The 15,780-nt window shown below is 31.9% G+C and overlaps 1 protein-coding gene across 2 annotated transcripts in view; it reads right to left on the bottom strand.

Annotated features, from left to right (window-relative positions):
* Positions 1-3,748: 3,748 nt before the first annotated feature.
* The window catches only part of LOC143048615 (E3 ubiquitin-protein ligase listerin-like), a 45,335-nt gene continuing 33,303 nt past the window's right edge, over positions 3,749-15,780 (bottom strand). For both annotated transcript variants that reach the window (XM_076222401.1, XM_076222402.1), the window contains 12 exons: positions 15,474-15,615; positions 14,946-15,090; positions 14,379-14,589; positions 12,675-12,909; positions 12,335-12,400; positions 9,369-9,552; positions 8,637-8,778; positions 7,461-7,590; positions 6,725-6,812; positions 5,653-5,847; positions 4,789-4,956; positions 3,749-3,875 (listed from right to left, as the gene is read on the bottom strand). In XM_076222401.1, the coding sequence (XP_076078516.1) occupies positions 3,816-3,875; positions 4,789-4,956; positions 5,653-5,847; positions 6,725-6,812; positions 7,461-7,590; positions 8,637-8,778; positions 9,369-9,552; positions 12,335-12,400; positions 12,675-12,909; positions 14,379-14,589; positions 14,946-15,090; positions 15,474-15,615 (1,766 nt within the window). In that variant the 3' untranslated portion in view covers positions 3,749-3,815. The remainder of the gene's footprint in view (positions 3,876-4,788; positions 4,957-5,652; positions 5,848-6,724; positions 6,813-7,460; positions 7,591-8,636; positions 8,779-9,368; positions 9,553-12,334; positions 12,401-12,674; positions 12,910-14,378; positions 14,590-14,945; positions 15,091-15,473; positions 15,616-15,780) is intronic.

Below are 15,780 nucleotides of genomic sequence, written 5' to 3'. Positions count from 1 at the left end.
CATATGCCTTCTGTTCAGTTGCAATATTGCAAGTATATGTCTTTATATTCTGGACAAGAGCTGTCAAATATAAACAATCATTATTATTTCTAATAAAAAAAAAAGTAGCTGAGATGTGTCCCTCCGGCCGATAAGGTAACTTTTACTGCCTCTAAAAAATAAAGGTATATTTGAAGGCCTTAACTGTGTATATATCTGATTAATTACAAATCTTAAGTATTTTGACAAAACAAGTGGTTTACATTCATATGAATGGGTAGAGAAATTTTGCAAAACCCAACTTTTTTTTTTTTTTAATAAAAGAAATCCTTTATTGCACATTTCTCTGCTGTTTACAACTTACTCAACTCACAGCATTCAGTCGGGTATCCCTGTAAATTAGTTACTGTTTAACCAGGGAGATTATACAGTGGAAAATATTAACTATTAAGTAAGATTAGTTATACAATAATAATATATAAATACATTGATTTTGACAAATTGTCTTTAACAGTTTCCTCATATTACGTGATTACGCAAAACCCAACTTTATTTCCGATTTGCCTCTTAATCATGTGGTGATATTCTTTTGTTGCAATGAAATATCAAAGTAGAATAGAAAAATACAAAATCGCATGTGAAATATATTGGAATATTTAACTTCTCATACATCATACAACAATTAGTGTTTGTCAAGATATTGTTGTTGATATTAAATCTTTACAAATTGAGAGTGCATAACAATTATGTAGTTCCTTGTATTTTATACTTTATTGTAATAATTTAGTCCCTGATAAACAAAACGAAAAGAATAATTCTAAATAAGAATTTGAAATTTTTTCCCTGTTTACATTATTTTATTTAACGCCATGTTTTTGATCTAGTTTAACCATTTCAATTGATTATTTATAGTGTGTCTTTCTATATTGTAATGTTACGCCACTACCTCAGGGTTTGGTGAAGTTTGGCGTCTGTTAAAATGTTTTAACACGCTACATCTGTTTAAATTTGCATCTGTCCAAAGTCAGGAACACGTTGTTCAGGGGTTTTCATTTGTTGATGTGGTTCATAAGTGTTTCATGTTTCTCGTTTTTTATATTGAGATTAGTCCTTTGGTTTTCATGTTTGTATGGTTATACACTAGTCATTTGTGGGGTCCTTTAAAGATTGCTGTTTGATGTGAGTGAAGGCTTTGTGTTAAATGTTGAACTTTCACATATAATGGTTTACTTTTTACTAATTGTGACTTGAAAGGGGAGTTATCCCATTAACACCCAATACCACATCAAGTAGAAAATAAACTGTCAAAAAATTGAAGAAAAGGACAAACAACAACCTGCAAACACAACATAGAAAACCAAGGATTTGTAAAGTAAATCCTTGAGAAAACTAAAGAACCCAATCGAACACCTCGGGTTATCTTAGGTTCTCTAGAAGGGAAAACAGAGAATACTCCACATGTGGCACCTGTCGTGATGTTCATGTTAGTATGAATCCTGTGATTAGGTCTAATTCGGTAGATCACATTAGGGAAAAGGTTTGTGGCTGTAACAATTGAAACATATCCGTCGTCATCTGTGAAAAAGATATTCCATAATGGTCAACCAACTCGTGGTGGCGTCTGTAAAAGATTTGAATGGATGATTTCAACTTTAAACTTGGTTTAATAGATTCTTTGTGAGCAGCAAGCTCTATTAAGGAAGTCATGATAAGAAATTGGATCCCTGAAATATTTTTTCAATTTGAGATATACCTTCCATGTGATTGCGCTTCTGGAGTAATGCTAGTTAGAAATGGAGGGTTCATTTTTGAGAAGCTGAAAATCTCTTATGTTGTAAAGTGTTGTCACGGTATGAGGCAGACTTAACTGCATGTCTTATCCTTTATTTCAAGTTCGTGGGTGTGTTCAAGAGTCACCTGACTGTGAATTATGTAGAAAGAATCTATAGACAGCATCTATTTTTTTGGAAAGTGAAGTTAATAAAAGGATAATGTCAGCTTCTTTTCATTAATCAAGGCATAACTAACTATTTTAATATTTCTTTTAGTATGAAATGAGAGATAATTGTGTAGGGGATAGAAAAGTCAGTTGGTTAAGTACTGTTACAAGATAAGTCTAGCATTCTATTTGCTCTGGCAGATCTTTTTATTATCCACATTTGTATACAATAAAGCAATTTCTGCACTTTGAATCGTTGAATATCGAAATTTGTAAACTGTGCAAAATTATATCTTTTTGGGATTGTGGATATTCATACCAGCCTAGTAACAAATTGAATCAAGAATGTGTACATGTATGCCCCGCTTACACTATCGTTTTCTATGTTCATACATTTTCAGAGACATTCAAAACTATAACATAATAAACAAAAAGACTAGACACACAAAGAACTGATCAAGCAATACTAGCAAATACTCAAAATATTGCATGGACATTAATATTTAATTATTAACCATGTTTCACTAAATATTTAGTATTATACTAAATTTCTCACTCATTTTTGGTGCAAATTTTAAAAAAAATTGGTGAATCTAGAAGAAGAGTTTTTACAGGTTTATATACCTAAATGGTTATACATTTGTTGTGAAAAAAATGTAAAAGACAAATAGTTAATATGTCCCATGCTCTTTAGTTATCCTACTCAGCATGTCAGTATAGTACATTATCTATTATCAAGAAGATGAATGATAAAAACCATTATTTTGCTCCTGAAAATTCAGAAATAGTAAATCTATTTTAATCTTATTGAAAAATGAACAAGCTGATAAAGTCAGGAACCTGCTTTTCAGTGGTTGTCGTTTGTTGGTGTGATTCATAAGTGTTTCATGTTTTACGTTTTTTATATAGAGATAAGACCGTTGGTTTTCATGTTTGAATGGTTATTCACTAGTCATTTGTGGGACCCTTTATAGATTGCTGTTGCTTTGAGCGAAGGCTTTGTGTTGAAGGCTGTACTTTGACATATAATGGTGTACTTTTTACTAATTGTGAATTGAATGGAGAGTTGTCTCATTAACACTCATACCACATCAAGTAGAAAATAAACTTTCAACGCCATGGCCAAAAAAAGAAAAGGACTGATTTCAAAGGACAAACAACAGCATGCAAAACCCAACATAGAAAACTAAAGATTGAGTAACACTAACTCAACCAAACACCTCATGTTATCTTAGGTTCTCTGGAAGGGAAAGCAGATCCTACTCCACATATGGCACCTGTCGTTATGTTCAAGTAAGTATGAATTCAGTGATCAGTCTAATTTGGTAGATTACATTAGGGAAAAGGATTGTGGCTGCAACATATCTATGTTCTATGGTATTTGTGATGTTATAAACATGTCGAAATTTATAATTTTACCAAGGATTTACATTCACACATATTTTCTGAGACAAAATAGATACTGTATAAGCCAAAGAGATATTCTACACCTATTAGTATCTTGAAAATATTTTTTTTAGAAAAATTATCTTTTTGAGTTTACACTTTAGATGTGAAGAAATACAAATCAATAAAAAAAGATCTCTAAATGAGCCTGTTTTTGCTGTTTTCTCATAATGCACAAGAGATTTGATGCATTAAAGTAAATATGTAAGACAATATTGATTAATTTGAATACTAATATCGAATAAACATTTATATCTATTAATCATTTGAAAGAGGTTATTATTTTGAAAATTTATTAAACTTTTTGATCTCTGAATTTGGCAGGGAAAAAGTGGTTTTATTATTACCATAGCATTTCTTCAAGCACAACAAGATGAAAACAAATTTGCATAAAATTATTTATTTCAATAAATAACTTGAAAGTTTTTGGTAGTAAGTTGTTTCTTGTCTATCAAAATAAGTTTCTACACAATGGACATGTTGAGTTGTGGCTGGTCTGGAACCATTTATACTGAAAATATAAACAAAGCATTACTTAGACTTAACTATAAAATATCCATCTTGTTCTACATCTTCTTGTAGCTAAGAACATCTGTTTTTAACATTCCATATTATAGAAAACTTGGGCCTTTATATCTAGCTTTGCAGTATGAGTTTTGCTCATTCTTGAAGGCCATATAATGACCTATAGTTCTAAACTTCTACATCACTTGGTCTGTCGTTGAGACTTTTTTGTATTTGCAATCAAATCATATCTTCTTATTTTAATATCATAATTCCTGTAAAAAAAATTGTGCGGAAAACACAACAGCAGTAACATCTTGAATGGATTACCAATTTGAAAATAGTATTGTAAGGAAAGCACACTTTTAAGTACAGGTAGACAAATATCATAGAGCAGATTTGTCAGGGATGCAGGATTTATTTATTTGGGCAGGAATCATTTAACTCAAATGGTTAGTTTAATGTTCTGTCAACTAAAAAGGTAAAAAAAAAACCAGTTTCCTCAAAATTGAACCATTTCAGCAATGCAAATCATGTGTTGTTCTTCTTTGTTTGGATATCTTTGTTTCTGTTTGAGAGGCAGGTGTTAGTGGTATGGTGTGGTTTGTTGTATGGTGAGGTACTGTTTTTTTACTGTTATGACTATATAATATATATCATGACTACAGAGTTCCAATAAAGTACTAATTAATTTGTTTTAATATTGTTACATTGCATGAGTTGAATTTATTTGTACTTAGAAATTGACTGCCATACAGTGTGCAGCATGAAACTACAAATATCTTTTTAAAGAAACCATCACACCTTGTTTTTTCTTAAATTTTCCAACCTTGAATTTTGGAAATATTTCTATGTTTGAAATACAATTGCAATAAAGAGAAACAGATACAACATAGACTTTTTTCATCTACACAACTTACCAAGCATGCTGAATGGAACTTTTTCTTGCAAGTTTTACATGTAAGTCTTGGAAGTTGGTAATTCGTGCCATGAATGACAGAGAAACATATCATACAATCCTCTACTCCCTCAAATCTCTTGTCTATATTTCTCTTCCATATCCTCAGTCCATCAATAATACTACCATTCTAAACAATAACACATGTAATCAAATATATTTCATATAATATTCAGCCTATAAAGTAATCATGTTTTGGTAAGAGATGGCCTCACACAGGGGAAATAATTAGATTTGTTTGTTAGTTCCTCCAAATTGTCAGCAAGCACTTATTTTTCACAACAAAATCTCCTGAGTAAGAAATGGTAATGCAAACTAATGGGATCACAAGGCAACTTTACATTATCACAATTACAAAATAAATAATATGGTGTGTGTCTAGTTTCATTCATTATTTAAATTGTAATATAATCTATTATTACATTGGTTGCACTGAACTATGGTGATTTCCCAGTGAAATAAATACAGATAATTTCACACATGAAATAAACTTGTTATTTCACTCCTCTGATGTCATAAAACTATAGGTATTGTCAAGAGGTAGCTGAAGATGTCGTATCAAAACAAATCATGAATTTATAGAAAAGGATATAGTTCCTTACATTTTCTACTTTAATTCCATTAATTCCATGTTAATGTAATCTAATGTTACAATGATTAATTTGATATTATTTTGAATATTGACAAAGTTGAATATGAATGAAAAGTCTACCTCTTCCTGCAAAGAAAACAGTACGAAACATTGGCACTCATACCACATCTTGTTATATCTATACACATTGTATTGTATCTTATTCCTACTTGTCACTCAGAGACATAAACCTACCTGATACTGTAAAAACACATTGAGTTGAAGCAGCCATTTATCCCATGTGGCTGCTGACACGCCCACTCTTTTCTCACTGACCACTGTTATAGTACCAAGGGGATAGTTCTCAGGTAATGCTATCACCATTTCTATGGTAACCTCTTCTAAAGAGTAAGTCGCTATTACCTCCCTTGTTATAGGTCTTGTCTTAATCTGAAATGGATATAATAATGAAGGAAAATGTAGTTTAATCATTTTTTTTTTTTATATTCTTCTTCTTTCCAATTTTTTTTTATTACAAAGTGAATAAATTGCAAATATGTGCAGTAATTCTCAACTTTGGGTTTTGTTAAGTGCATGTAAAGGTTTAGTGTTATGACTTTAATTAGCAAGGTCACAAATAATGACAGAAATTCAGGAACAGGAAACTCCTTTACCATCTATAGGCTATTTTTATATACTGTGGATTCATTAATATTTGTTGGATACCAATTTTCATGGATTTTGTGGGTACAGGGGAACGAACCACAAATTCAAATGTTCAACGAATAACAAATTTTCTAAAAGAATGAGTGTAGACTTTGTTTAAACCACGAAATGAAATATCCACGAATATGTAGGTTTTCCTCAAACCACGAAAATTGGTACCCATGAAAATAAATGAATCCACAGTAGAACTAATTCTATTTCATAAAGAGAGGGATTAGAGTTTGCTATACAATTTCAGCATTTTCCATTGTTCAAAGGTCAAAGATCTAGAAGGTCCATTAATGATCTATTCCTTATCTTCGTGTATAACTAACAAATACAAATATTTCATATGTCATAAAATACAAATTCCATTTAAAAACAAAAGCATAACTTTCGTTTTTGTCAGGATGTTTCCTAATGTGAGGTATTAGTAAGAGCTGAATTGAAAACCAAAAATCTAAAATTCACTATATAATCAACCTACAACAGTATACACAGTTAATTAGTGTATTATCAACCAACAAATTGATTGTGGAGAAATTTGATTATAAGTATGTAGACTTACTGTTATATTCTCTAACGATTGTGGAGAAATTTGATTATAAGTAGGTAGACTTACTGTTATATTTTCTAACTGTATATCTGTCTTACTAACTGGTTGTATTTCTTCTGTACATAAAATCTGGCTGACATGTTTACTTGTAAATCTGTAAGAAGTATTGATGTAAGATGTAAGAAAAGGTATATGTATATATTAAGTATTGCAGGACAATACTAGATTGTAATTCTTTGTGTTTATAGAAGTAAACGATTGATTGATTGATTGATTGATTGATAGTAATAAACTTCAGTTTTTGGTATTTGTCAATATCATGATCATTGGTGGTCAGTGAAAGAGGAAGCAGGAATATTTAGAAAGAACTATCTGTCTTCTGCTGGAGAACTTACAATCCTATAGCTAGTGAATTCAGATTGAAGTCAAAACACACCTGCTACAAGTGGGGATCAAACTCCCAACCACATTGTTGACATGATTATAGAAGCAAATTATATCATCATAAACATACATTATGTCACCAAGAATAACAAGTTTTATTTAAATATTTTGAAGGTTTTAACAAATTTTGAATATTATACTTAACTGTTGCTCTTAAAACATGTATTTACTTTCTTTCTATCATGCATTCATTTAAAGATAGGAAGGACATACCTTGCAAGAAAAAAATAATTCTGATCTAAATTGTTAACATAAATAAATGAGAAATGAGATAGATATACTGACTTCTATAAAGTTACCCCTTCACTAAACCCCCAAACATACAAACCTGTCTTTGACCTCTAACCTATTAACTAACCTATCAACATAATTGATTGTTTTTCTGTCTTGTTCTTTCCACCAGGTCCTCACCATGGCTGGTACAGTCTGTAGGGCATGTCTATACACATAACACGATAAATATGGTATATCTTTTTCTGTAGCACCATCTATAAAGTAACAAAATCATTAAAAACAAACTAATTTATAGCAATAGACCATATACTTATTAGAGAAATAAACTTTTGACAGTGATATGTCTCATCTATATTCAATTTTGATAGTATAATACACATCTTGAAATTAATATAGCAATATTTAAATATGTAGACTATGCAAAACATTCAGACATTGTGCTTACCTTTTAAAAGTGTGGGATGTCGTTTGTTAAAAACAAATATTTGAAAATTAAACATGCAATATTTAAAAGTAAGAGCAGACTTGCTGGCTCTGAGTCAGAATAATGTCCAGGTAGGGTGACATGTCTTCCTGAGGACATCCTGAACAAGAACATTAAAAATTCTGTTTAAAATATCGCTCTAGTATAAAACAGAGTTTTAATTTAATATCACATAATCAGGTTCTTGTACTGAATATGCGTTTAATTTGCAACATATACATGACCTTTAACAGCCATCCCGTCATATGAGGAGGCAGGCTAAAATAATATTCATAGAAATGAGATATGCCCATGATGATACTATAAGTTATCTTCGTTCATATCCGTAGATATGGGTATTTTAACATCCTGAAGTACACCAGTACACCTTGAGGTGCAGCAGAAGGTTGTACAGGGTACAAAAGGGTGTTAAAATACCCATATCTACGGATATGAACGTAGATACCAAATTAATCCCTGGTCTTAGTCCGAATCAGGTGAGTTTTGAGGATTTTTGGGTAAAAAGTGTAACGTGAAATCAATGCTTTTTTTTATTATCTAAAAAAGTTTTATTGAAATTTGGAAATTTTACATATTTTTACGGGGTGTAGGAGAAAATCGCGCATGAATTTTCCCGATGTAATGGGTAGCAATGTCCCGCAATATTGGTTAGCAGCACTCAGGGGCTATGTGCGTTAACCAATCAAAATCCTAGATATATACTAAACTGCATATCAACAACATGAACAAACCATTGACTTAACATGAGTGTTTTTTCTTTTGCTGACCTATTCACATCAATATCATTCTTTATGAAGTATTTTATTAATCACTTACTTGCAACATTTAATGAAAAGTTTCTGTCAAACATGGCTTTAGTATCTTGTGTAGGGTTATCTGGCATAAGTCTGTAGATATTAGACAGTAACTGATGAACCAGGCCTGTCTGTCGGAAGTAAATAGCATATTCCTGTCTTATCTGAAAATAGAAACAATATTTCTGTGTTATTGCATGGCAGTACATAGTCCCCTACCAAATATCTTAATCAAAGACAATTTTTTCAATCTTTCTGGTCAGTGTTTAGTAAGGGAGGTTCAAATAGATGTAGCTTCATAAAAAATATCAATAAAATTTCAAGGCAAATGACATTAACAGTAATTGATGAGCTTAATTTGTTCAGCTTAGCAAAAAACAATTAATGCAGGAATGTTTAAGCTAGCTATATACTATCAGAGTAGATTGCAAGTTGCTGTGGTGTAATAATGCAAAGTTATAAAGAAAAAGAGTCAGAAATTTAATTTTCAGTCAATTTTCCTTTTCTGATTGACAGTGGTCTATTTTTTTATTGCCCCCTTTGAATACCCGGATACAATTTTTTAAATGTTTTTATCAAATAAATTGGTTTCCTTTTGTCTAACTATCTCCACTTTTAGTCTACCAGAAGAACGATGATGCATGTTTTCACTAAATTGAATACAGTTTTAATGAGAAAGAAGTTTTTTGGTGTTTATCAATGCATTTAATGAAAAAAGTATCAGAAAATCTTTATACAAAAAAAAACATATTACCTCTGCTGTTGAACTTTTAAAGAAGTAGAGTAGCAATCTCCAGGTCAATAAATAGGACAATGCTAGTGTGTAATCATCTGTATATGGACTGATTTTCAGGTACTGATCCACATTCAGACTAGACGACATTACTTCTAATTTACTACCATCCACTAGTATAGTCATCAGTTGTTGTGGGGGAAATCTGAAATAAAATTGGAAATAATTACAAGACAGTCAGTCAAACAATAACTCCCAAATCGGTTCCTATAAAAACTAGAGGCTCTAAAGAGCCTGTGTCGCTCACCTTGGTATATGTGAATATTAAACAAAGGACGCAGATAGAGTCATGACAAAATTATGTTTTGGTGATGGTGATGTGTTTGTACATCTTACTTTACTGAACATTCTTGCTGCTTACAATTATCGCTATCTATAATGAACTTGGCCAAGTAGTTTCAGTTGAAAATGTTAGTAAAAATTTACAAATTTTATGAAAATTTTTAAAAATTGACTATAAAGGACATTAACTCCTTAGGGGGTCAATTGACCATTTCAGTCATGTTTACTTATTTGTAAATCTTACTTTTCTGAACATTATTGCTGTTTACAGGTTATCTCTATCTATAATAGTATTCAAGATAATAACCAAAAACAGCAAAATTTCCTTAAAATTACCAATTCAGGGGCAGCAACCTAACAACCAATTGTCCAATTCATCTGAAAATTTTAGAGCAGATAGATCTGGACTTGATAAACAATTTCTCCCACTGTCAGATTTGCTCTAAATGCTTTGGTTTTTAAGTTCTAAGCCCAAAACTGCATTTTACCCCTATGTTCTATTTTTAGCCATGGGGGCCATCTTGGTTGGCTGGCCGGGTCACTGGACACAATTTTTTAAACTAGATACCCCAATGATGATTCTGACCAAGTTTGATTTTATTTGGCCCAGTAGTTTCAGAGGAGAAGATTTTTGTAAAGTTTACTAATATTTACGAAAAATGGTTAAAAATTGACTATAAAGGGCAATTACTCCTAAAGTGGTCAACTGACCATTTTGGTCTTGTTGACTTATTTGTAGATCTTACTGTGCTGAACATTATTGCTGTTTACAGTTTATCTCTATCTATAATAATATTCAAGATAATAACCAAAAACAGCAAAATTTCCTTAAAATTACCATTTCAGGGGCAGCAACCCAACAACGAAATATCCGATTCATCTGAAAATTTCAGGGAAGATAGATCTTGACCTGATGAACAATATTACCACACATCAAATTTGCTCTAAATGCTTTGGTTTTTGAGTTATAAGCCAAAAACTGCATTTTACCCCTATGTTCTATTTTTAGCCATGGCGGCCATCTTGGTTGGTTGGCCTGGTCACCGGACACATTTTTTAAACTAGATACCCCAATGATGATTATGGCCAAGTTTGGTTAAATTTGGCCCAGTAGTTTCAGAGGAGAAGATTTTTCTAAAAGATTACTAAGATTTACGAAAAATGGTTAAAAATTGACTATAAAGGGCAATTACTCCTAAAGTGGTCAACTGACCATTTTGGTCATGTTTGACTTATTTGTAGATCTTACTTTGCTGAACATTATTGCTGTTTACAGTTTATCTCTATCTATAATAATATTCAAGATAATAACCAAAAACAGCAAAATTTCCTTAAAATTACCATTTCAGGGAAAGCAATCCAACAACGAAATGTCTGATTCATCTTAAAATTTCAGGGCAGATAGATCTTGACCTGATGAACAATATTACCACACATCAAATTTGCTCTAAATGCTTTGGTTTTTGAGTTATAAGCCAAAAACTGCATTTTACCCCTATGTTCTATTTTTAGCCATGGCGGCCATCTTGGTTGGTTGGCCAGGTCACCGGACACAATTTTTTAACAAGATACCCCAATGATGATTGTGGTCAAGTTTGGTTTAATTTGGCCCAGTAGTTTCAGAGGAGAAGATTTTTGTAAAAGATGACTAAGATTTACGAAAAATGGTTAAAAATTGACTATTAAGGGCAATAACTCCTAAAGGGGTCAACAGACCATTTTGGTCCTGTTGACTTATTTGCAGATCTTACTTTACTGAACATTTTTGCTGTTTACAGTTTATCTCTATCTATGATAATATTCAAGATAATAACCAAAAACAGCAAAATTTCCTTAAAATTACCAATTCAGGGGCAGCAACCTATTAACGGGTTGTCTGATTCATCTCAAAATTTCAGGGCAGATAGATCTTGACCTGATTAACAATTTTACCCCATGTCAGATTTGCTCTAAATGCTTTGGTTTTTGAGTTATAAGCCAAAAACTGCATTTTACCCCTATGTTCTATTTTTAGCCATGGCAGCCATCTTGGTTTGTTGGCCTGGTCACCGGACACAATTTTTAAACTAGATACCCTAATAATGATTGTGGCCAAATTTGGTAAAAATTGGCCCAGTAGTTTCAGAGGAGAAGATTTTTGTAAAAGCTAACGACGGACGACGGACGACGGACGCCGGACGCCAAGTGATGAGAAAAGCTCACTTGGCCCTTTGGGCCAGGTGAGCTAAAAAACTGGATATCCTTTCTAATCAGTTTCATATTTTTATGGCAATAATCATCAAAACAAACAAGCATAGATCATATGATTCTGCTTTTGTCAGTAACACAGCTAGTTCTGATATTGTTTTAATCTAATGCTATAAGTCCTTCACATATCAGCTGTTCTGTCCCCAAAACACACATTTTACAGAAATTAATGTTCCAAGCTGTTTTGAAAATATGCTATCTGGATTATTTTTTAATAATTAAAGTCACTTTTCACTGGAGAATCATTATTTTGTACATATATGTAACATCAGATCAGAACACTAGATAATTCATTAAAATGTTAGAACTACTAGTATTCTTGGTCAGTGTGAAACATGTGCAAAATTGTGAATTTCAAAATTCCCATAAATCTGAAACAACAAAAAACATGTTGTTACCTTGAAACTTCCTCTTCTGTTGAATCTTTACTCTCCTTTTCATATTGTGGCAATTCTGGTATTATACTGAAAATTTACATAGCAGAATAAATATACACTTCTATAATTAATTTGTTTAGATCTTAAAAAGAGGAATCACACAAAAAATCAGGCAAAAAAATTTCAATGATAAAACAAGAAGTTTATTCAAATATCACAATTGTAATCTTTGGGAAATCAAAAATTTTATCTAGGTTTTTTTCTTATATAAATTTCATACTTATAAAAATTTTGTAAAATACAATACTTCTGTTAGTTAATATATGAATATTCTTTGACATATATTTTCTAATAAAATTACCTGTACAAAAGATGAAACGCTCCCAACTGAACTTCTCTGACATCATGTGACAACAATGGACATACATGATTGAGCAAGGTCTGTAAGGAATCAGGTAAACCACTTGTATCATCAGCTTTAAGGTAAGCAGCAAGTTTGTGTTCTAATACTTGTTGTTTTGGACACTGACAGACAGACAGAGATAGTGATTTCAGCAGAAGGTAAATTTGACCAGTAATTGATTCAGTGTGATTCTCTGTAAGGAAAAAATAATAAATGCATTCTTTGTTAGACCTTATGCTATGTGTTCTGTGTTTGCTCAATTCCGTTAATGTCTTTGCATGTCTGTAATCCCTGATTCACTACTGTCTTCTATTCTCATAATTATTGTATTTTTTCATGATCATGATGATGGAATTTAATGTTTATCATTATGACATAACCACACCCTTAAAACTCACATGAGTGTTACAACTCAAACTCACAGTAAAATATTACGTCAATTCACAACTTAAATTGAGAGTATGACATTCGTGATATCAAAATGTCAAAATTTAAGTCCATTGTAAGCAGTACGGTCTTCAAAGACATTCAGGCAATACATTTATATCCTAATTACATCCTTCAAGTGAATTTCTACTTCATGGAAGTAATCACACGTACATTAGCTCTCATTTTATAATGACGGCACAGATGAATAAGCAATTGTTAACAGATAGTCTTATGTATGATTCCAATCACAATTCTGTTTAAATATATGAAGCTATACAGAACAAGTGAAACTGCGAGCTACTGCTCACTGATGATACCCCCGCCGCAAGTGGATAATATTAATAGTGTAAAAATATGCAAGTGTTCGGTAAACAGGAAGTTGTCAAGTGATCAATCTGAAAACGCATCACATGGTATAGCTGACTTAGATAAACCCTGAAACCAAATTTCAGAAATCCTTGTATTGTAGTTCCTGAGAAAAATGTGACGAAAATTTTCAACTTGGCTATCATGTGTAAAATCATACAAGTGTTCGGTAAACAGGAAGTTGTCAAGTGATCAATCTGAAAACGCATCACACGGTATAGCTGACTTAGATAAACCCTGAAACCAAATTTCAGAAATCCTTGTATTGCAGTTCCTGAGAAAAATGTGACGAAAATTTTCAACTTGGCTATCATGTGTAAAATCATACAAGTGTTCGGTAAACAGGAAGTTGTCAAGTGATCAATCTGAAAACGCATCACACGGTATAGCTGACTTAGATAAACCCTGAAACCAAATTTCAGAAATCCTTGTATTGTAGTTCCTGAGAAAAATGTGACGAAAATTTTCAACTTGGCTATCATGTGTAAAATCATACAAGTGTTCGGTAAACAGGAAGTTGTCAAGTGATCAATCTGAAAACGCATCACACGGTATAGCTGACTTAGATAAACCCTGAAACCAAATTTCAGAAATCCTTGTATTGTAGTTCCTGAGAAAAATGTGACGAAAGTTTCATGGGACGGACTGACTGACTGACGGACGGACTGATGGACGGACTGACGGACAGACAGAGGTAAAACAGTATACCCCCCCTTTTTTAAAGCGGGGGTATAATTAAGTAACTGTTTTATAAATAGGAAATTACAGTAAATATTTGGTATCTAAAATCAAAATGTAGAAATAATCTGTACATTAGTGCAATCTAAAATATTAAGAAAACTAAAACTAAAGTGATTTATATCTTACCTGCTGTTTTGACAAAAAGTGGTAATAGTGCCCCAAATATTCCCTCACTGAAGAACTCATTCCATTCTGTTAAGAGATTTGGAGGGAAAATCGCCTTTTCTACATCTGTTTGTAAACATCTGGCTACTGTTGTTAGCAGACGACACGTTGTACAGGTAAATATCTGTACTTCTACAGAGTTGGGTAATCTTTCTACACTTTCTTCAATGCTCTATAAGATAACATATATTGTTTGAATTTATATTAATATTTAAATCTAATGTGGATTTGATTATTTGTCAACTAATCAATAAACTTATAAATTCGTTTTTCCCACATTAGAGACTTTAAAAAAAACTCTGAACTATTTTTTAGAAAATTTGCATGCTTTTTCATCATCATGGTACTCATCAGTTTTTTTTTAAAAGATATCTTAAGCTAGAGTACTTGAATCACTGCTTTTTTACATTTAAAATTCCACTTGCATCCGTCTTGAATGCATTATTCTTTTGTACCATTTTATGCTATGTTTTATTGAAAGAGACCTGTATCATAATACACATAATAATATCATGCACTTCTACACACCTGTACAAATGATACAACACTACACATAATAAAATCCCACTCTTTGTCTGTCAGATAAATGGATACAAGATTGACCGTCTGCTGGAGGAACTTCATTATTTCTATGTTGGCAAATATAATGTCTGACCTTGACTGCCCTACATCACTGAAAATAAAATATCAATCTACATTTAAACAGTCATAACTGTTGTCCTAAAGATGATTTGCAATTTAAAATTCATGTAGACTTACAAATAGTTAAAACTTTAGTTAACCCATAAAAAGATACATAATCAATCAACAAGCATTAGTTTAAGTCAGGACACTATCCCGGTAAACAGGAAGTCCCCTTTCAGCTTTTTACACCCATTTTAAATATCAATTGTTCTTTTCTTTATATGCCACATCCCCAAAAAAATGAAAAGCTTTCGCTACTTTTTCTTCTTTAATAGCTTTTAAAGAAAAAAGTTTGAAATATATCTGTTATATCTATTAATAATACAATTAATACAAATTGATTGATGAAGTATTATTTATAACACAAGTTACCTTGAATATAGTAGTAAATCATCTTTATCTTCCTTCCAGGTCATAATCTGGGACATTGATGCTTCAAACAGATCTCGGCAGCTTTCAATATCACCCATCTCTGTGACAATACTATTCAGTACAGCAAGGGCTTGAATTCCACCTATAATATAATCACTGATTATCAATATTGTACAATTAAACAAATAACCCAGAGACATAAAATTATAACTAGAGGCTCTAAAGAGACTGTGTCGCTCACCTTGGTCTATTTGAATATTAAACAAAGGACGCAGATGGATTCATCACAAAATTATGTTTTGAAGAT

This window comes from Mytilus galloprovincialis, chromosome 10 (genome assembly GCF_965363235.1).
Source record: "Mytilus galloprovincialis chromosome 10, xbMytGall1.hap1.1, whole genome shotgun sequence".
Lineage (NCBI taxonomy): Eukaryota > Metazoa > Mollusca > Bivalvia > Mytilida > Mytilidae > Mytilus > Mytilus galloprovincialis.
This window is presented reverse-complemented; position numbering and strand designations above follow the sequence as displayed.